At 41.7% G+C, this 21502-nt stretch overlaps 1 protein-coding gene across 2 annotated transcripts in view; it reads left to right on the plus strand.

Annotated features, from left to right (window-relative positions):
- The window catches only part of PI4KA (phosphatidylinositol 4-kinase alpha), an 84820-nt gene that overhangs the window by 2383 nt on the left and 60935 nt on the right, over positions 1-21502 (plus strand). The window contains exons 2-17 of one of the 2 annotated variants that reach the window (XM_048513638.1): positions 2091-2207; positions 3101-3194; positions 3805-3893; positions 5228-5300; positions 5783-6042; positions 6774-6837; positions 8669-8820; positions 10214-10279; positions 11300-11396; positions 12846-13037; positions 13781-13881; positions 14969-15098; positions 15736-15865; positions 16759-16854; positions 19204-19387; positions 21250-21353. In XM_048513638.1, coding sequence (XP_048369595.1) covers positions 2091-2207; positions 3101-3194; positions 3805-3893; positions 5228-5300; positions 5783-6042; positions 6774-6837; positions 8669-8820; positions 10214-10279; positions 11300-11396; positions 12846-13037; positions 13781-13881; positions 14969-15098; positions 15736-15865; positions 16759-16854; positions 19204-19387; positions 21250-21353 — 1949 coding nt within the window. The remainder of the gene's footprint in view (positions 1-2090; positions 2208-3100; positions 3195-3804; positions 3894-5227; positions 5301-5782; positions 6043-6773; positions 6838-8668; positions 8821-10213; positions 10280-11299; positions 11397-12845; positions 13038-13780; positions 13882-14968; positions 15099-15735; positions 15866-16758; positions 16855-19203; positions 19388-21249; positions 21354-21502) is intronic. The other variant, XM_048513639.1, reaches the window with a different exon arrangement.

Below are 21502 nucleotides of genomic sequence, written 5' to 3' on the forward strand. Positions count from 1 at the left end.
GTCTCACGGACTTGATTGCACAGGACCGAAAGTTTGTTGCAGATGTTGGTTGTAAGTGTTTGATAGGAGGAATGGGGAGAAAGGAAACAATGGAAAAGATATGGATTGAGTTTGGGGTAGATATCGCAACTTACTTCATTCCTCTGAAGAGGAGGCATGCCCTGTTCACTACGGTTTTCACATCCCAAGGAATGATTTTGTCATTATCAGTTTATGGTTTATAGCAGTAGCACCAAACAATATCAGCTCATTACATAAAAACAGGCAATAAATCATTCAGGCCAGCTCATCGCTTCTGCAACTCAGCAGCTCATTGTAGGTAAGCTGAGAACTCACCCTAGCAGTATAAAGAGTATTGCACAACTTTATCCAATTTCTCTGTATCCGATAACAAATTAAACTGTAAGGGGCAACCAATCGTATTTGTAAGAATGAATCTAAAATACTTCCATGATTGATCTGTGCAAGGAGCAGAAAAGCATAATAATGGCAGTTGACTGAAGAAGTAGTCCAAGAAGCTGTTTTCTAGTGTATCTTTAATCTAGAGAGCATATATTCCATTTTGGTTTTTAAACCGTACAGGAAAAGTTGTTGCAGAGTGAATGGATAAACTGATGGGGAGACCCTCCCGTGATATATAAAGGAAAGAAGGGACTCCTTTATATGAGAACTAGAATGTTACAAGCATGTCTCTGACTTCACCTGTGAAATATATTTATTTGTTCGCCTTATTCTCCTTTCTAACTTTTTGCCGTACTTCTTTTGTATGTTATACATACTCACGTAATTCATTTTGAACATCATGTGGCAGAAAAGGGAGTCTAATGTTTTGATCTAGCAAGTTAATCTGCTATTTGATTTAAGGATTACAATGCAAAGCATTAAGTAATCAGGTACACCCTCCAGGAAAATATTCTTTGGCAATACTGTGCAGTATTAAAGCTTTTTCCACAGCTGTGGCAACATTATGCGTGACACAGGTGATTTTATTTATTTACGAAGTGAACAAGCTGGTTCCTGATTGAACCTTATCCTACTTCCATACTTTCAACCTCAGAGATCTGCACACATATAACAGTTTCGATATAGGGATGAGTGATTGGTCCTTGTTTTGGTAAAGTCCCTTTAAATAAAAAGAGATGTGCAATCTGAAAATTGTTCAGTGTTGGAGAGAGAGTTATTTATATTTTGTTGGATCTGTAGCTTGCTTTGTCATCAAAGCTGATAATGTTATAAAACCCAGTGTAAAAATAAACCATTGCTTGCCTAGAGTGTTTGTAGTCTAAAATAGATGAAGCTGCTGGAGAGGACAAATGAGGGGAAAACAAAAGACAAGAGAATTCTAGCATTTTTATTTCTGCCTGAGCTTTTGCCCTCTGTGGGAACTCATAATTCTTGCTCTCTTTGCATTTTTCTGTCAACCATATTCCATCTGTTCTCTTCTTGTCATTGGGGGACAGAGATATTAACATCTCCAGCTCTCACCTGATTCTCAGTAGATCCATTATCTCTCTCTAGATTTCATGTATGACTGAGCTGACAGGTAATACTTAGGAGTGGAAATCATTGGCAGGTTTGCAGATCATAGAGTATACAATGTGATGCTTCCTTCAAGACATGTCAAAGTTCAGTCCTTTCTAGAAGCTTTATGGAGCACTGCGCTGGATTGTAATGATGAAAACCTGCACATCCCCCTTACAGCAGATGTAATAAACTTAGTGGGAATCTTGATTGCTGGATATTGTGGCTTTTAGGTAAATGGTAAAGGTAGTCCTTTGTGCAAGCCCTTGATCACTACTGACCCATGGGATGACAGTGTTGAGACCTTTGGTCACCAGAAATTCTGGATCCAGAGCTGAGAATGTGCAGTGCTCACATCCAACTGATCTTTTTAGAAACCCCCCAAAAGGATGCAAGTGCCGCATGTGTTTATACAGGGTTTTCTGATCTATCCAGTGACTGTGGACTCTAGTGTTCTGCATTGTGCCCTTAGCATACTGTATCCTTAGCTGCTTTAGATGATGACAGAAGAGTGGAGTTATATAATGAACTTTACAGTAAAGATTCGCTATTTGTTTTCCCCTCTGCAGGTACAGAAACTACTATGCATGTGTCCAGTAGATATTCATGGGATCTTCCAGCTGGATGAACGTCGCAGAGATGCTGTGATCGCTTTGGGAATTTTTCTTATTGAGTCTGATCTGCAGGTACAAATGCTTTTGGATGATGCATGCATGTTGCTTTTGAACTGTGATAGTTCATATTTCCAATCCCTGACTTGAAACTAGGTTTTCAGAAATGTTACCCTTTAGGAAGTGGGCATGTGATTAAAAGTTATTTAGCCTGGTCCATAATTTTAAGAGTATAAATAAAACAAATTATTAACCCAGTGTTATGTCTAGGTTTTAAGATTCCTGTCTTACCACCACCAGCCCCCCCCCCCTCCACCTCTCCTCCTGTGTGCTCCCAACTTCTGCCACTCATAAGCACCCCTGCTGCCCATGCTCAGTTGCCTGCAACATTTGAACACCCTTTCCCCAACAGTGCATGCAGCTGGGAATGTGGCTGCCCTGACCATCAGCAGCTTTACCACATGCCTTTCTCTAGTAATCGTGGACAACTGGAAACATATATGTCAGAGCTCTTCAAGTAAATAGATGGGGAAGTGTGCAGACTGGTGGCAGGAGAGGCGGCTTTGGGGGGGGGGGGGGGCGGCGCAGCACAGTGGGTCCCACCAGAATCCCTGGGCCTTGGTAGCTGTCCCACATCAGGGTGTGCTGATATCTGCCCTGCTTAAAATTATTATAATTGCAATTTCTTTTATGCTACAATCAAGATCCAGAATGTCAAAAGCTGGGCACACAGTTGACTCCAGTAGAACGATCATTTTCTGCCTTACTGGCTAGACAAGAATACTTTACTCTGGTCTGTAGCTTCAGATTTAATTAGGTAATGAGGCTTTGTGCAATATACCGGTATGCACTTCATGGGACTAATCCATAGAGTTGCCATATGTACCCTTAATGGTGTTATTGTTTTTCCCTTCACATCTTAATTCACATTACGATGATATTCTTGAAAATCTCTTCTTGCCTTGCAGCACAAAGATACCCTCATTCCTTACCTTCTCCGCCTGCTGAGGGGCCTTTCCAAAGTGCAGTGGATAGAAGAAAGCAATTCACGGAAAGGCCGAGGTAACACTTCAGCTCCTTTCTGTCAGACGGAAAATAGTGACCGATTGTGCTCTATCTTTATGCGATGTATAAAAGTAATTCTAATGACGTTAGAGCAACTCTTTGAACACTGAGATAAGCACATCCACATTTTATTTGTAAAATTGGGAGCCCTTCTTCCCCCTTTTTTGTAATTTGTAGTTTTTTGAACAGAAGGGCAGCAATACTTCTTGCATTCAGATTAAGAATACGATTGCCCACTGTGGGTGGGAATTTCATAGAAATGTGGTGGTAGAGCCTAGGGAGGGCAAGGTTTGGAGAAACTAAATGTCCAGAGTAGTCCAAAAAAGCCGTACATATTCTAGGGCATTGCGGGTTTTCCAAGTTGTATGGCCGTGTTCCAGTAGCATTCTCTCTTGATGTTTCGCCTGCATCTGTGGCTGGCATCTTCAGATCCTCTGAAGATGCCAGCCATGCATTGACCTGTTGAGAAACTTCTGCTGGCTTCTCTTTAGATGCGCAATTAGGTTTTGATGAGATGCAAGATTTAGCGACATACAACATTTTAGAACTGTTGCTACGTATTGGGCAGGTAAATTATAATCCTGTTTGTCTTTTACCATATTTGCAGGCCAGCTACCTGTTGCAGAAAACTTCAGCTTTTGTTTGGTGACCTTGTTATCCGATGTCGCCTACAGAGATGCTGTTCTTAGAGAGCAGGTAGAATTCACTGGCCAGATTTCAACATGCATTACAATAGATGCCAATATGCCTGTGTTTTTACGATCAATGTTTAACCAAACTAAAGGAGTGAAAAGCATGTGCTGCAGCAGTTGCAAAACACCAAGCCATGCAAATGTTTGTGAAGCTGGATAATTTGTGCATCAACAACTATCAAAGAATCTCTGAAAATGTTTTTTGACTGATTTGTAATCTTCTTCTTCCTCCAAGAAGGTTATTGTTTAATTTTCACTATCTGCAGAGGCTCAAATCAGAGTCAAGAGCAAATCCTTTGGAATGTGCTTCCCACTCAGCTAAGAAAAAACATATCTTAGATCATAGCCTAAACCTTTGCACACGAATGGGTATAGGACACATTCTAAAATATTTTCTCTGCCTTCTAATAATCTTTTTCCAGCGGGTGTGGGGTGTAGTTCTTCAAGTAGACAAGTAGAGAGAAAAGAACCTAAGACCATTAATGGAGCCTTCTGGATTGGGCAGCTGCCAACCAATTGCTCTGGAAGACCCACAAATAGGGCATAAAGCATAAGCATAAGCATTTTATTGTCATTGTGCACGCACAACAAAATTTATAGCAGCATTCCTCGATGCACACAATTTCAGACTCATACCCCATCCTCACTTTCCCCTTCCTCCACCCATCCCTACACAGCCCCAAACACATCAACACGAAGCCGCAGAGTTTAGCATAGCCACAGCTCTAGAGTAGAAGCTGTCTCTAAGCCTCTTTGTCCTAGTTTTGATAGACCTGTATCGTCTGCCGGATGGTAACAGTTCAAAAAGAGAGTATGCCGGATGAGACGGGTCTTAAAGGCTTTCTCCTGATGGTGCCTCCTAGCATTGGTGTTCAGAGGTTTGCTGCCTCTGAATATTGAGCTTCCCTTTAGTTACCATGGCTATTAGACATTGATGGACCTCTCAATGAATCTGTTTAACCTCCTTTTGAAGCCATCTATCCTCTTGGCCATGACTACATCCACTGGCAGTGAAGTCTGCTGAGATGATGCATGTACTTGGATTGCATATCCATATGGGGCTGTTTATGTCCCTATTTTGAGCCATCAGCTATTGATCATAAGATACTTCAACCATGGGAGCTGAGTAATACTTTCCTGTAATGTTGCTGCTGTTTAATTTTTATTAGCTTTGAAAGCTAGTAATTGAGTAGTAAAATGTAAATTGGTTCATCAGCGATGGTAAACAAAGCTTGCTGAATGATTGGAAGCTTTTACGCTTCTGTTCCGTCACTCTGTAAAGTACAGTTCACTCATTCTGCATGTGAATATCAAAAAGTTCTGTCTTGATTATTTTAGGTTTTAGAGGCAATTTTGCAAGTGATGCAGGTCCTGTTGGGAATGTGCCAGTCTCCACAAATCCAGGATAAAGGTATGGGAAATTCTGTTCCTGTTTCTTCACCTCTTTTGTTACAGTGAATCTAAGACTCAATTACTGTCTCTCTCTGGCGCCTTCCGCACATGCAGAATAATGCACTTTCAATCCACTTTCATTCCACCTTGCAGCTGGATTTCACTGTGCAAAATAGCAAAATCCACTTGTAAACAACTGAGAAAATGGATTGAAAGTGCATTATTCTGCATGTGCGGAAGGGGCCTCTCACACACTCTTCTGTTACCTTCATATAGTTGCAGGGTGAAAGATAGTGTTCAGCACTGGCAATACAAAAAAACAACAACCAAGGTTTTTTTATTTTTGAACATCTGAGTCTTCCAAGTCAGACTGATGTTTGCCTGTTCCTATCATCATAGACATATAACAGTAATACCCTTAGCAAGCTGGCATGAGATTTTCCAGTAGAGAGCAATGACCTTTTAGAAGCAAAAACTAAATGGCCAACCTCTGCTTTCCAGAATACTTATGCAAGTATGCTGTGCCATGCCTGATTGGAATTTCCCGAGCCTTTGGACGCTACAGCAACTCTGAAGAATCTCTGCTATCAAAACTTTTCCCTAAAGTTACTCCTCATTCCCTCAAAGCCCCAAGCGAGCTGGACGGTATTCGCAGGCGCTCTTTCAATGACTTTAGATCAATACTTCCACACTCCCTACTGACTGTCTGTCAGGAAGGATCCTTAAAGCGGAAGGCCAGCAGCGTTTCCAGCATCTCTCAGGTGTGTGTAGACACATTTTGTAAATAAGATTAACCATAAATCTGTGTAAGTTATTTGTAAAATGGCTTTCAGTTTCTAATTAACAGTCACCAGATTGTTTTCTCATTAATGAATATGAGCACTTCTACAAGATAGCTTCTAGTTACCACGCCAGAAACAGGGTTTTGTTTCTGGTGTAAACTCATGTGTTGGAGGAGGTTAAAAACAAAAATATCAGTGCTCTGTATTAATCAGAGGGCCAAAGGAGTTCATATTTACTAGCTGAGATGGGTATGGACATAAAAGTCTAATCAGCTTGCACCAGAATAGCTGTGTGTAGGATTTGGGATGGTGTTTTTTAGATTTTATCCCCCAGCCCCAGAAGAAACTAGAGAGACATTTTGGGTTGCAATTTGTTTAAGTTATAATATGTGGGCCTCATCTATTTGCTAGTGGATTAAAAACTTGGTTGATTATGGAAATTTGGGCCTCTTGATCGGTTTATGGAAATGGTTAATGATGGTTTTGTTTGGTTTTAGAGAGGGGTTAATAAATAAGGACTGAGTCTCACAGATCTATTCTAAACGTTGCACTTTTCTTTGGTGCAAGGAGCCCCCAAGAGTGGAAGATTCCTTGTGCTGGAAGAAAACATCACCATTAGAATGTACCCTAGGGGCCTGACCCTCTAAGTCTCAGCTGAAACATGCCACTGTGAAACATACCACTGTGTTGTGCTTGTCTTCCTTTTTCAGGTCAGTCCTGAACGTGGAGTTCCTCCTCTTAGTTCCCCTGGAGGACCTGCACAGTATTTTGAAGGTAAAGTTTTACTCTGTAGTTTAGAATTACTTAGAATAGGGTGTATTTAAAAAACAAACAAACAAACCTTTAGTGCAGACCTCATAGATTAGCCCCTACTAATATAGATTAGCCCCTACTGAAGACCCCAGTACGAAGATAGGACAAGGATGTTAGTGGTGACAGTCTTTGGCCCCTTCTGCACATGCAGAATAATGCACTTTTGATTCACTTTCAATCCACTTTGCAGCTGTGTGGAATAGCAAAGTCCACTTGCAAACAGTTGTGAAAGTGGATTGAAAGTGCATTATTCTGCATGTGTGGAAGGGGTCTCAGCTGAGGGAATTTTATTGGGCACAGATTGCACCGTTTTAGCAGCTGTCACTCATACAACCTGGAAAACCCACAACACCTTAGCTGTCACTCTGATTCTGTGAAGAACATTGCTTTGCAGTATCTGAAACTATACTGTGTTCAGCAGGAAAGCCATTGCTGTAGTACGTAATACATGCTGTTCACTACACATCTGGCATCCTGTATATGCCTACTTGGAAGTAAGCCTTACTGAACTCAGTGGGACTTCCTGCTACCATCCGTGGGGTTGAATTGCATGGCAGCAACCCCAAGATTATTTGCTTGAAAGCAGTCCTCACTGGCTGGCTTCTCAGTGAACAGGCTCAAATGGCAGAATCTATTTCCATCATTTATGGGCCAAGAAAGAGATATGTCCTAAAAATCTTTCATTCCCTGCTAATTTAGTAGCAGAGATCTTTTGCTACATTGGGCGAAGCATAGTTCAGAAGATCAGGGAAAATCATCTAAAGTGAGATGAGGTTCTATTTATTAAAATTTCAGATGAGAAACATGGATCTTTTACAGTTACGAAACCTGAACAGCAGTAATCAAAAGTGGGGGGAAAGAACCTGTGTCTCTTTTGTGTGTGTGCTGTCACATCACAGATGGTAGAACCCTGTACGGTTTTCAAGGCAAGAGACGTTGGGAGGTGGTTTGCCATTCCCTACCTCTCCATGGTCTGGGAGAGTTCTGAGATAACTGTGACTGGCCAGCGGGCTTCATGGGGAGGAGTGAGGAATCAAAACCAGTTCTTCTGATTAGACTCCAACATACTTAATCACTTCACCATACTTGCTTGTGCCTGTATGAAATTAAACCTCCTCAAGGAATATTTCAGCTGGCAGCATAGCGGTTAACTGTGGAATACAGCAGATTTTCAGTTGGCAATTTTGGAGTATCAGTGAATTCATACAGGCAAGTGACAGCCCCTCAAGTACCAGTGGAGGTTCAGTGTGTTAGCTTATTATTCTCCATGGAAATTAACAATTGAAAATATTGTTGGTGTGGTGTAGTGGTTAAGAGCAGGTGCACTCTAATCTGGAGAACCGGACTCGATTCCCTGTTCTGCCGTTTGAGCTGTGGAGGCTTATCTGGGGAACCAGATTAGCTTGGGCACTCCAACACATGCCAGCTAGGTGTCCTTGGACTAATCACAGTTCTTTGGCGCTCTCTCAGCACCACCCACCTTACTGGGTGTTTATTGGGGGGGGGGGGGGAAGAGAAAGGAGATTGTAAGCCCCTTTGAGTCTCCTTACCGGAGAGAAAGGAGAGATATAAATCCAAACTCTTCTTCTTTGTATGAGTATTTAGCTCACTGTCTTTCTGCATGCGTACAGCCTACAAACAAACTGAGCCAGTGCTGCTCCCATGGACTGCAAGCAGACTGTCAATGTTAAAGGCCAGTGGTGTTGGGTTTTCATCAGGTGTTGGCTCACATGGGCAGTGTGTTAAACCTCTGCAATGCATCTCTTGCATTTTCTCCCCCTTAACCTACAAGCAGGCTCCTACCTACCTGATGGAAGCTCCGTAGATCCCGAGTATTACTTCTCGACAATCAGTTCCAGCTTCTCAGTCTCACCCCTGTTTAACGGCATTAACAACAAGGAGTTTAACATTCCATTAGAAATGCTTCGCCAGCTGCTGAACATGGTACGTTATGAGCCGTTTCAGAAACCATATAAAATCCCATGGTGTTAACATTCTTCTGGGCTAAGTAATGAGCCACATTAAACTGTGTTAAGTTAATGGGGCTCAGTTACATTCCTTTATAAATGGTTAAATATCACATTTATAGGAAAGAAAGGTACATTTGTTGTACGTGGCTAAACTTAATATTGCCAGCAAAGTACCATAAACTTGATATCTGGATCAGACCTCTGGAGCCCATGATTCTTTCCTCCAATCTGCATTAATTCTGCCAGTTCACATGTCCTGCTGAGAATTGGTGGGCTCCCTTTGTTGCCCAGTTTTTGCCTCCTCCCTTCCTCCCCCACAACTGTGCTTGCTCGCTCCCTGACTTCTTGCATTCTCCCCTTGCTCTTTGCCTCCCAGAGAGCTCTTTCCCTTGAATATTAGTGATAGGCAACTGCTTCTTATCCTTTCATAATTTGCTGCTCTGTGAACTGGTTTTTCTACTTGACAGTTCTGCTGCAGCTGGCACCCCCACCCCCTCCTGCTGCCCAGCTTTTGCTTGCCTCCTTCCAGCAGAGGTGCAACCATCTACCACCTAGTAAGAGATGCTGTAAACAGTTGCTGCAAGGCAGGATTATGCTTTACTTTTGTTAATATCTTGAGCAATACTCCCATGTGTAATTCCAGTGCAAGCCAAGTAATCTGATGCAGCTTTTGCAATCTGATTCTTTGACGCAGTGACCTTCATTTTCTGCACCCATTTTATTTCTGTTGTTGTAGTAGTTCTTCTTTAGGGCAGTCTGTTTAATGTCTGACCTGTGTTTTACATCACTGATGTTAAGTTCTAACCAGGGATGTAGGTATAGAATTTTTATGAGGTGGGTTTGGGGGTGGGGCCCAGGGGGCGGGGCCCACCCCACCCATCCCTGGGGGTGGGGCCCCACCTCCCCAAGCCCCACCTCCAGCCTTCAAGCCAGTCGGAGCCTGGGAAAGAAAGTCTTGTCTGTCGCAAAGCAGGTCTCGCGAGAGGCGAGACTTTCTTTCCCGGGCTCCGGCTGGCTTGCAGCTTGCAAGCGTGCGATGCGGGCTGTGCCTGTGTGGGTGCACAGGAGCGCCCGCCCCCACCAGACATGCAATGGGGGGGTTAAACCCAAGAACCCCCCCTTACTTATGTCCCTGGTTCTAACCACTGTTTTATACTGTGTCATTTTTGATGCCTTAATCAGTGGTATGAATGTTTTCTTTGGGCTGCTAGATTAGACAATCCTGTGCATATATACTTAGAAGTAAGTTCCACTGTGTTCAGTTGGTCTTACTCCTGATTGAGTGTGCCTAGGATTGCAGTCTACATCATATTTCTAGAAACAAATATCATCTGTTAAAAAAAAATCAGCGTTCTTTGTGTTTCTAGGTAAAACAGATTGTCGGGGAATCTGTTCTGAAAAATTTAGATGTGGTTGTTGCTGAAGTTATTGAGGTATGTTATGTTTTCACTGTGTGAATTTTTTGGAAGCGTTAACACACTGTTTCCTAATGTAACTTGGAAGGACTTTGCTTTTCAACTTGGTCTTAAAACATAGTGTTTACAGAAGGCTGTCCAGCAGGAATATTAACAAAAATATGCAAAAGACATTTTTTTTAATAGTCACTAATAATGCTAAGGATGTGGGGGGAAATTAAGGTTTCATATAAGCATGACGTGCAATGGATGCCCTGAGTGACAGATGTACCTATTTCTAAATAATAAAATGTAATCATAAGATGTCACCTTTCTCTTCAAATTGTGGTTGACTCATAGTGGATGCCAATAGTGTTCTGATTTAAATTTATGTAATTTTTCTCTGGTCGTAATTATACTGGAGTAGACATTATCTGGAGTGGGAATTTAGTTTCCAAAACTTTATAAGGACAATACATGTGCAAAAAAGCATCGATGCATTTTCTCTCATCCTCCATCCAAGGAGTTCAAGGAAGCATGTATGATTCTCCATTCTCCAATTTTATCCTTGCACTAACCCTCTGAGGAGGGTTAAGCTGGGCTTAGGTCACCTAGTAAGTTTTAGGACCTAGCCTGTCCAACAGTTATACTGGCAGTCAACCTGTGCAGGATCAAACTTCAGTCTAATGTTTCCAGCAGGGCCGAACTTTGCTGTATCTTTGTTTAGCATTTGGAACTTGGTGATATCTTTGTATTGTAACCCCCCCCCCCCCCCCCCAGTTGTGATTTTGGTTATAAAAATCTTGACAAAAATCTTGACTCACAGAAGCTCATGCTGGAATAAACTTGGAATATATTTTTGTTATCATTGGTTGACATGGGAAGATGGGCAGTCAGTTTCTTACATTCAGTGGATTTGCATTGCTTAGTCTGATTTGCATTCTAGAGAAAGAAAGGTTCCAGGTATAAACGTCATTTAAAATAGGCTGTTCAGATGACTTGTCAATAGAAATAATGTATGTACTTAAATCTTCTTTTCCACTATTAAATATTCTATAGGCGAATCCCCATACAGATCTGTGCTACAAAATATTCAGTGACCCTCTTTATGTTGCCCAGTTTAAAATGCTACGAGACACGTTATACTACATGAAAGGTGGGTTGCTCGAATTAATGAGCTTTCCTTTTCTCTATGAGATGAAAACATGGCAGTGTTTCTTTCATGCTGTTCACTTTCTGTTTAACAAGAGGTTTTCCAGGAGCAGTTTTTTGTGAGAGCCAGCGTGGTGTAGTGGTTAAAGTGGACTAGATTCTGGGAAACCCAGGGTCGAATCCACATTCTGCCATGGAAACATGCTGGGTGACCTTGGACCAGTCATGCACTGTCAGCCTTGACCTGACTCTTGCAGCCAAGACAACCTGTTCTCCGACTACATTATTAATCCCATGCGAGCGTGGAATTATGGCAGCATATCTTCGTCTGATGATTAATCCCACCCAGAGGAGAGCCTTGGCTATTGCAAGATGTAATGTGCTGCCATCAGCTCTCCTGGAGGGAAGATTCAAGAATATGGAACGTACTAAAAGAGTTTGTTCCTGTGATCTGATTACGGTTTAAACACTTGACCATTCTCTGTTTGTATGCCCTAAATACAATAAGATATGCATGAAATACATGAATTCCATTTTCTTGCAATGTTCTCAGTGGCAAGAGTGTTATGAGATACCCAATCTCTTGAACAGCTCTGATGTGCTCTTTTGTGAAACTGTTGCAAATTTTATACTGAAAATTAGTAATTTTAACTGTATTTCTTAACCTTCATTTTGTTTTAAAATATTGTCCTGTTTTGTATGCCAATAAAGGCTTGTATGTGTGTATTTGGACGGGAGACCTCCAAGGACATGACACAAAGGCGGGCAGTGACGAACCACCAAACATCATGATGGTGCTCTGTGTGTGTGTGTGTGCGCGCGAGTGCATGTGTTATCTCATCCTTCCTTTGGGTGGCATACATTGTTCTCTTCTGTTGTACCCTTAGAGCAGTCTTGTCAAGTAGGCTGGGAATGACTGACTCAAGATCGCCCACAGTGTAATCTTGATGGCAATGGATTAAGGGCCAAATGACAGGAAGTGTTCTTATTGCTTTGGGTCTGGATTCCTTGGTCTGAGTTGCCTTTCCTGTGGCCACACAACAGCTGCAGGGAAGGGAGGTTTAAAAGTCTTTGGAGCCCTGATTTGGCTCAAAACTGCAGCCTGGGAGGAGGAGGAGCTCCTGGCCCACACCATTTTCCTGAGCTGAAACTGGCTCCAGGCCAAATCAGACTTTCAAAACAGTGTTCCCCACAGTTGTTGTGTGGTTGCAGGGAAACCAAGCTGGGCCTAAGAAGGCTGGACTTGACTCTTTTTAAAAATGTATCCTGTAGTTTGGCTCTTAGAAAGGATGGCGCTGCTGAGTGTTGAGCTTGACATTAGGCCGGAAGGAGTTAAAGTTTGTGCTGCACTCTGAAAAATATCTCCTTAAAGACGTCAGCGTATTTAAGACTTTTTCCTCACTTTCACCTGTAATTGTTGAATTTGATTTTTTTTCCTTCGTCACCTTCTCAGACCTCCCAAACTCATTTGTGAAGGAAATTCACGATTTTGTGCTGGAACAGTTCAACAGCAGCCAGGCAGAGCTTCAGAAAATTCTTCATGACGTGGACAGGCTACACAATGAACTGAACCCTCTGAAGCTGCGCTGCCAGGCCAACGCTGCCTGTGTGGATCTTATGGTGTGGGCTGTGAAAGATGAGCAAGGTGAATGGACTGTCTCTTTAAAACAAAACAAACCCTTGTCTAGCTGTTGTTCGTTTTCCAAGCTGTGTGGTTGTTGTCTGGTAGTTTTTGCTCCTAACATTTCGCTCACATCTGTGGCTAGCAAGACCGCAGCCACACTGCCTGGAAAATCCACAACACCCAGTTGATTTTGGCTGTGAAAGCCTTCAGCAATACACAGAACACATGTTATTTCTACTTCTGCCTTGGATAGTGTGGCCTGAAAGCATTCACTCTGTTTTAAGAATAATGTTGATGAATACTGTGGGGTTTTTTTAAGTGCATAAACTGTAGAATGTGTGTTCAAATGCATCCCCTGTTATGTGACTTGTCCTAGTCATTGATTCTGCCTAGCATGCTGGTACTCTCATTTTACGGGAGAATAAAGGGCTCCTTGGGTAATCCATCGCTGAAGTCATCAGTGACTTCTGTGATGTTAAATGCAGTTTGCACACTTGTATTTGTGTGCCTGCAAGTATCTGGTCCAATGGACGTTAATGGGCTAAAGCAGAGTTAATTGGACACAGGCTTGCAACCACCATTTTCATTGGCTTATTCTGAAATGCACGTTTTAGTTGGTGGGTGATGTATTTGCTTTCTGTGAAGAAAATCAATTCCACCAATTCTTCAATGAAGGTTTAACAGTCTGAGTTGCCATCTTTTAAAAAATCCATCCAGCCGCTTCCATTAATGCTTGAATTTTTTTTGTTCACTTTGCAATCAAGGGGCAGAAAACCTGTGCATCAAGCTGTCGGAGAAGCTGCAGTCCAAGACCTCCAGCAAAGTCATCATTGCCCACTTGCCTCTTTTGATCTGCTGCCTCCAGGTCTGCTTTTGGAGAGCCTAAGAAAATTGTGTTGACTTTTTACAGAATGTGTCTGCCTGACGACTGTGACTTTTATTTTGCCTTTTCGTGCCGTTGGTATCTCTGCCTTAGGTTGTGCTTTGTACAGATGGTTAAGTCAAGATGTTGACTGCGGGCGAAATGTTAGGAGCATTTATGGTGGTGAAGCTATAAATAGTGGTGAAGCTAATATGGTGGTGGAACTTATGCCTCCTTTCTAGCTAGGTGTACTTATAGCCCAATCCAGAGGGGAGGGGGACTGAATCCGCCAGTGGAGGTGGCATAGAGCTATGCCTGTGGATTTCTCACCCTGGGGCACTTGCCATGGCGGAGGAGCAAATCTGCTGGAGAGGAACCACCGTGGCCCTGCACAGCAGGCCGACACAGCACAGAGTGCCCCGGCCAGCTTAGTGGGGGCATACTGGAGGTGTGGCCAGTGGTGGAGTCTACATTAGTTGGCTTCCACCCAGCCTTTGCTGCTGGAATGTTGGCGGCAGGGACTTTGGGGTGGCATAAGCCCATAATCCCCAGTGGAGAGCTTTTCAGCGCTGGGGAGGCTTGTTTTGTTTTTTGCTGCCCTGCACTGCCGAGAAGCCCTCTTGGAAGCAAGGGGGCAGTGCCAGTGGCGCTGCGGCCCACCTCTGGAGACTCCGGTTTGGGCTGCCCAACTTTAATCGTGTGCATGCAAATTTATTTGGTGGGCTGCTTTTTGCCATAGATGACAGCGGTTGCAGGGTTTGGAGTACAATGCATGTAATGAAAAGGCTGGCAGAAACTTCTGCTCCTCAGCATATGGGGAAAAATATGGGCATGTAAACCAATTTAAAATGGTTCCATTGTACCTTGGATCTGATAATAGAGTTCAATCAGATGCTCCTGACTTCCTAAACAGAGGAAGCAATGAACTTAGGCGCTTAAAACAGAATTAGATTTTTTTTTTAAGAATCGGGGATAGTTTAGTTGATTTGACTGATTGGTGCTGGAGAACCTGAACTTACAGGCAGGCACTCACTTGCTATGCCGATGCTTTGCTTTTCTGATGTGTAAAATCACTGGTCATTTCTTTCAGGGTTTAGGCCGTTTATGCGAGAGGTTCCCCGTTGTGGTTCATTCTGTCACACCATCTTTGCGAGACTTCCTTGTGATCCCTTCTCCTGTCCTGGTGAAACTTTACAAGTACCACAATCAATATCAGACAGGTACAGTATTTCCATCAGTGCTTGTGGTTTGCTAGTTAGCTGAATTGTACCCTTTTTATTATCGCAGCGTGTTTGTTCCTCCTGGGCTTTGGGTTGGCTCCCAAGCTTGTTTTTCAATCATAGTAAGACATTTTAGCTGGTCAGGGTTGCGAAGGGTATGTTTAGCTGATTTTCTCCATGCACGTACTAGGACCCCCATTTATCTTCTGATCCCCAGGTAGTACATTTTGCAATGCACAGTGGACTGTAACAGAATGGAAGGAGGAGCTGGGAAAGTTTTCTTCTGTATGTGGAGTGGTATTTTGCATTCAACCACTTGTCTTTCCCTTTCCGCCATTTGGTTGTTTTCCCCTTTACTGTCTGTTTTAAATTGTAAGCTCTTTCTCAGCAAGGGCCTTCCTTTTTTGGTCTGAGTACCCTGATGATGCTATTGACTAAAAGTACAACAATTTTAAAAACTACACATTTGTGAAGTAGGGAATTTTAAAAACAGACACCTTTTACGTAGTGGTTACGTGTTTGTATTGTTTTGAAGTGCCAGGTGCAGCTCTTTTGTGTGCTTTTAAAAATAAGTTGCTGTATATATACACGAGTTACAGCAAAGCGTTTTGTCTCCTGCTTCCTTTTGTCCAATTAGGTGGCAATGACATCAAAATTAGTATAACAAATGAACATGCAGAATCCACTGTAAGTGTAATGTCGGGGAAGAAAAGTCAAGCCTCCATGTATGAACAACTTCGGGATATTGCCATTGATAATATCTGCAGGTAAGAATTCTGCTTAAATGTGCAGAGATGTAACCTCTTCTAGGCATGGTGAATATAATAAAGGAGAAACAAAGAGGAGGGTTCTGACTCGTTACTTAGCAATATCACTATGCCTCATTTCTTCAATTGCTGCTTGAAAGTCTTCTAAAAACCCTTTTCTGACTGTATTTCTGCAAACTGGATTGCTACTACCTTGTTCACCCTTCTTTTTGATAAACATATGAACCACTTAATAAACAAATCTCAACAATTGCATAGTATAGACTACCTGTGCATTTCTGTGTGGCATCTAATGTGATATTGTGGCATAAACAGGACATTTATAATATACTTTTTACCACCAAAGAGCACAGTTGAAACCCTTCATCAGGAATCTGCTTGTAACTGAGGGGAAAAGGCCAAGTTTAGGAGGAAAAGATTACATTCAGATAGCATGACAGACTGTGACTCATTTAAGCTATGGTTTGTGCAACAAACTTCATAGTTGACCAGACATTACTAACAAATCATAGTCTATGTGTAAACCCTGGTTTGCCTGCTATTTGTCTCCCCATGGCATTTATCCCCCTTATTGCTTTCTCTGTTGCTAGTTAGCTGTGAGAAGAGGGGTGACTCAATGTTTGGTTTGTGAATTCAGACATATCAACAAACCACAGTTAGTATAAACTGTAGTTACAAACCAGTTATGAAACCTAGCTTAGTGCGAACCAACAAACCTGTTTAGTTGAACTATTGCAGCTGCCTGGGATTTAATTAAGTCATGATTTATGTCTTTTCAATATTGTAAATGTTAACACTGAAAACAGGAGATGCAGATAGATTCAGATGCCTTTATTGCCATATAACAGGAGATGCAGAGTGTGGTTTTAAATTACAGTTACCTTGTCTTGCAGGTGCCTAAAAGCTGGGCTGACCATAGATCCAGTCATTGTTGAAGCCTTCCTAGCCAGTTTGTCTAACCGTCTCTATATTTCGCAGGAAAGTGATAAGTAAGTCTGCCTTGTTGCAAGGGCACCATTAATTTTTCCTTTTTCCCTTGTAACTCATTTGGAAGTTTCTCTGTCCTGCTGTATTAAAGATGCAATTGAACTTAGGATCAAATGTCTTTGAGAAGCACAAATGCCGCTATAAAGGGCTAAGAAAAGAAATCTCTCGGGATAAACATTTGCTCCCTCCTTTCCCTCCTTTGTGTTTTTTACTCTTTCCTTTTTAATTTATGGCCCGGTTTGTTCCCCAAAGGAACCCAAACCTCCTTACGTTTTTTCCCCCTCCAGTGAGGAAAATAAATCTTCAGGAAAGTTTCTAGATTGTTCAGATCATTTTACAGGAGTTATCTTAACATGCAAAGCCTCAAGGTCAGTTGAATTTCAGTAATTTATAATTCTGCATATAAAATTTCTTATTTGATATATCTAGGAAAAAGTGTAGTTGCCTTAGTTGTCTAAGGACCAACAGCAAATATATCCAGTTCTATCGAGGCAGGAGTTGTAAGCAGCTCCACCTTGTGCTGTTGCGGCATATAGGTTTTTTCCCCATCTGAGAGGCAGGGGAAAAAATTAAAAAATAGATAACATAAATTTTGTAATGAAATGAAAGGCATATAGTAGTTGGACAGGGATACTCATGTACCATCCCAACAGGAGTTGCAACATATTTGGATATCAAGTTAAGTTTCATAATACTGAAAGTATTGAACTCCGCAATAATATGCACCCACATGTACTTTATAACTTACTAGCTGTGGATAAAACCTATCCAACCTTTGTGATCATTTTCTGGGGCTGTGCTTCAGGTGTACCCCCAAACCAGGCTAGGTTAGTGGCAATCCAAGGAAGGGCCTTATCAGTTGTGGCACCAAAATTATCGAATTTGCTCCCTGGAGATTCATCTTCACCCCTGATCATTGTCTTCTGCCAGTTGGTTTAAAAAGTTGATTTTTAATCTTTCGTAATTGTTCACCATCCTGAAGGCCCTAATTGGGTGGAAAGGTGGTATACAAATTGTTCAAACAAAATTAGTTTCATTTCAGTAAGGTTCTTTGATCTTGAAAATATGTTGCATGCAGTACATGTGACAAGCATTGTTTAACACTGTAGATTGTCTTACTTAGAAAGGAATCATGCTACATGATTGGGGTGCATAAATCCCCTGTTGAAATCTGTGTTTAATTCATCCCAAAAGAGAAAGGGTCCAGTCATACTTTCTGTATAAAATCCTTGGCTTGCCCCATTCTGCTCCCTATGCGGCCCTGTGCTTAGAAACAGGCCAGCATCGGCTGGAAACTCTGGCCTGGTGCCGTACATTCAAGTTTTGGGCCAGGATTTGTTTTAATCGAGATGAACTGGACTATACATCCCAGGGACGCTCCATCCTCCACACAACCCAGTGGTGGGTTAAAATCGAAGCCAAACTTAATGAGTTGGGCATTTCCTTGGAGGACCTGCTAATGCTAACAGAGCAGGAGGTCTATGGGGCTATCAAGAAGAGACTTTTTGACAGAGAGTTTCAACAGATGCTAGAGGAAGCTAATAAAACCTGTTCCCCGATCTCTCTGGGAATACCTATGGATAGACTAATTGCAGCCCAGTACCTTTATCTCCTGGTTGAGGCCCGTGGCGTAGAGCAATCACCTTAGCTAGGTGTAATGCCCTGCCTTCTTCCTTTAGCCTTGGACGCCACCTTGGAATCCCACATAAAGAAAGGAAATGCCCGTGTGGCATGGGTTCTGTGGAAACAGTATCTCATATGCTGTTGGATTGTCCTTTTATGAGATAGGTAGGAAGAAGCACATAATCCCCTTCCTGCATGGAAGTGAAGGCATTACAGATAAACAGAAGGTTATATATCTTTTAAACAGCCACAACTACGAGCTGTTGGAAGCGGTGGCTAAATTTTTAAATGGTGTTATTTTAACTCGTCAGAAATTGTAAAGTTGTAAAGGCTGTTATTATCTTGCTAAGCTAATCTTAAACAATCTATATGCCATTAAAGGTATTCGAAATCGAAATCATCCCAAAAGATAAAATATTTCATAGGTGTCTTTTTCGGGTCTTCCCCCCAAATTTCTGATGCTTCCACTGGAGAAAAAATGGAGGTAAAATCCTAACGGGGAAAAACCAGGTGTTTCTACTCAAAGCTGTCTCCATCACTTCTAGTTGAGCCCTCAGTGTCTATGTGAAGTATCACTAGAAGCTGAAGCCTACAGAGTGGGAGTAAATTTGCAAATATTGATTCTTTGCAGAGTGAGACTCCTGTCTTTGTTTTGAGATACTTCAGGACAAACTCTCCCAGGATTCTGCAAACATGATCTCTCTCTCTCTCTCTCTTTGTTTCATTAGGGAAGCTCACCTGATTCCTGACCACACGATCCGTGCCTTGGGCCACATCGCAGTGGCTTTGAGGGACACTCCGAAAGTAATGGAGCCCATTCTTCAGATCCTGCAACAGAAGTTCTGCCAGCCACCCTCTCCTCTGGACGTGCTCATCATTGACCAACTGGGCTGTTTAGTGATTACTGGAAATGTAAGACTAGATGAATGGGTTGAGAGGCTGTCAGTTGCAGATGGTCCAGTCTTACTTTGCATGTGTGTGATGTCAAATTTCATGGAAAATCTTCAACCATTTCTAAATGCCATCCTAAGAGAATAAGAGAACCCACTAAACCATTTCTCACTGAAAGATGGCAATGCGGTTGTGCGTCCTTCAGCAGAAGTCTTAACGTGCGTGCCCCTGCCTGTCAAAGAAGTGCAGATTCTCTTTTAAGATTTAAAAATTTTATTTAAGAGGCAGTTTCATCAAAACCATTATTCTCTTCATTGTTAAACATAGCACTTTGATAAAAGTTGCTCTGGACAACTATCGGCAACACTTTCATTTTTATACAGTTGTGCCTGCTGTTGCTGCTCCATGTTGGCTCCATGTTGCTGCTGGAAAAAAATGCATGTAATACAAAACTTATCCACAGCATATGAGTTCTAAACAATAAGACTGTACACAATCCTAGAGAATCTCCACATACGCTAATATTAAACAGTAACAGCAACTTCATTGAAAAACAAATGCCACAGACCAGGATTCACATAGCATATCTGGCTAAACTATAAGCCTGTGCTGTAAGTCCAAAATGCATGGTTCCATAAATGTCAAAATACACATTAATGCCACAGTCTGGAATTAACCCACATCCAAATTTCTTGGGAAAATTAACTCAAATGATGATCCAACATGTCAATTTCTCGGTAATCTGGCTATAAGTTCATAGGAATGTGTTCCGTGGTAGATTCACGTTTTCATCTCGGTCGTCATCAGCATATCATAACTGCATCTTGCCACGGTCACTTTCAGGGTAGTAAAAGGCAAAAGTCTGAGAAAATCCCCACATCCAACTAAGCTGCATACATCATATTAAAATTAGCATTTAAAAATATGCATTCCTGCTTAGTAATTAAAAAGCATGACTATTGTAAAGCTGTTGTATTATGAGCAAACAGCTCCTCATTCTTCTTGTCACTAGTATGACCAAAACCTGTCCTGAAGACAGCACAGGAATGAATGATCGATAGGTTACATTAAGTGTCGATAAGAGTATGGTGATCTGATATGTGACCTGGCCTGTCTATGATTCCAGATGTGTGGTTTTGAAATGTCTATGTATGTTTGGGCAGTTTCCAAATGGCAATTAACTTTATAATATTGGTTGTATCTGTACTTCATTAGAGAAGATACAGCTTTCTCAGACTTGGTTACAGCTAAGTCTTCAGAACTAATTGTTCCAGGTTGCCTGTTAGGAGTGGATAATTTTTACATCCCTGGGAAAACTGGGGAACTCTTGGTGTAGCAGGACTCAGAAGAAATGTGCAAATTTTAGATTAATGGACAGTAGTAATTAATCTGAATTTTTTTGTTGTTTGTATGGATTTTTTTCCCAATTCTCAGTACTCATTTACTCTTACTTTCTTTTAGCAATATATTTACCAGGAGGTGTGGAACCTGTTTCAGCAGAATGGCTGAATGAGCTAATTGATATAGTACAAGGCAGTGATCAACTGTAGCTTGTCCCTTCCTAAATCCTGCCTGTTGTGGGTGTAATATGTGATTCTCAATTTCCCAATCTTCTAATTTTCCAAGGAGATATTTACCATATATTTTAGAGGCAGTGTTCAATAGGCTTATTGGGCGATAGTTCTTTGGGTCATTTTTGTCTCCTTTTTTATGTATAGGGACAATTATGCTGGTTTTCCATCCACTGGGAAAACTGCCAGTATTGTTAATCTGAGTGAAAAGTTTGGCAAGAATTGGTACCCACCAAGATGGAAATGTTTTGAACACATCATTCGGATTTTTTTCCCAATTCTCAGTACTCATTTACTCTTACTTTCTTTTAGCAATATATTTACCAGGAGGTGTGGAACCTGTTTCAGCAGATTAGTGTTAAAGCAAGTTCAATTGTATATTCTGCAACTAAAGACTATAAGGATCACGGCTATAGGTAAGTTTTTCCTTTCTGCTTCTGCAGGCTGTTTTTTAAAATCTAGTTTTTGTAACATAAAGGCTTGTTGACCTGTTCCTCTCCATCTCAGGTGTTGGCATTTCACCTCTATATCTTGAAGGTGGCAAAGGGCTTAGACCATAACCTGA

Source organism: Sphaerodactylus townsendi, linkage group LG13 (genome assembly GCF_021028975.2).
Source record: "Sphaerodactylus townsendi isolate TG3544 linkage group LG13, MPM_Stown_v2.3, whole genome shotgun sequence".
NCBI classification, from domain to species: domain Eukaryota; kingdom Metazoa; phylum Chordata; class Lepidosauria; order Squamata; family Sphaerodactylidae; genus Sphaerodactylus; species Sphaerodactylus townsendi.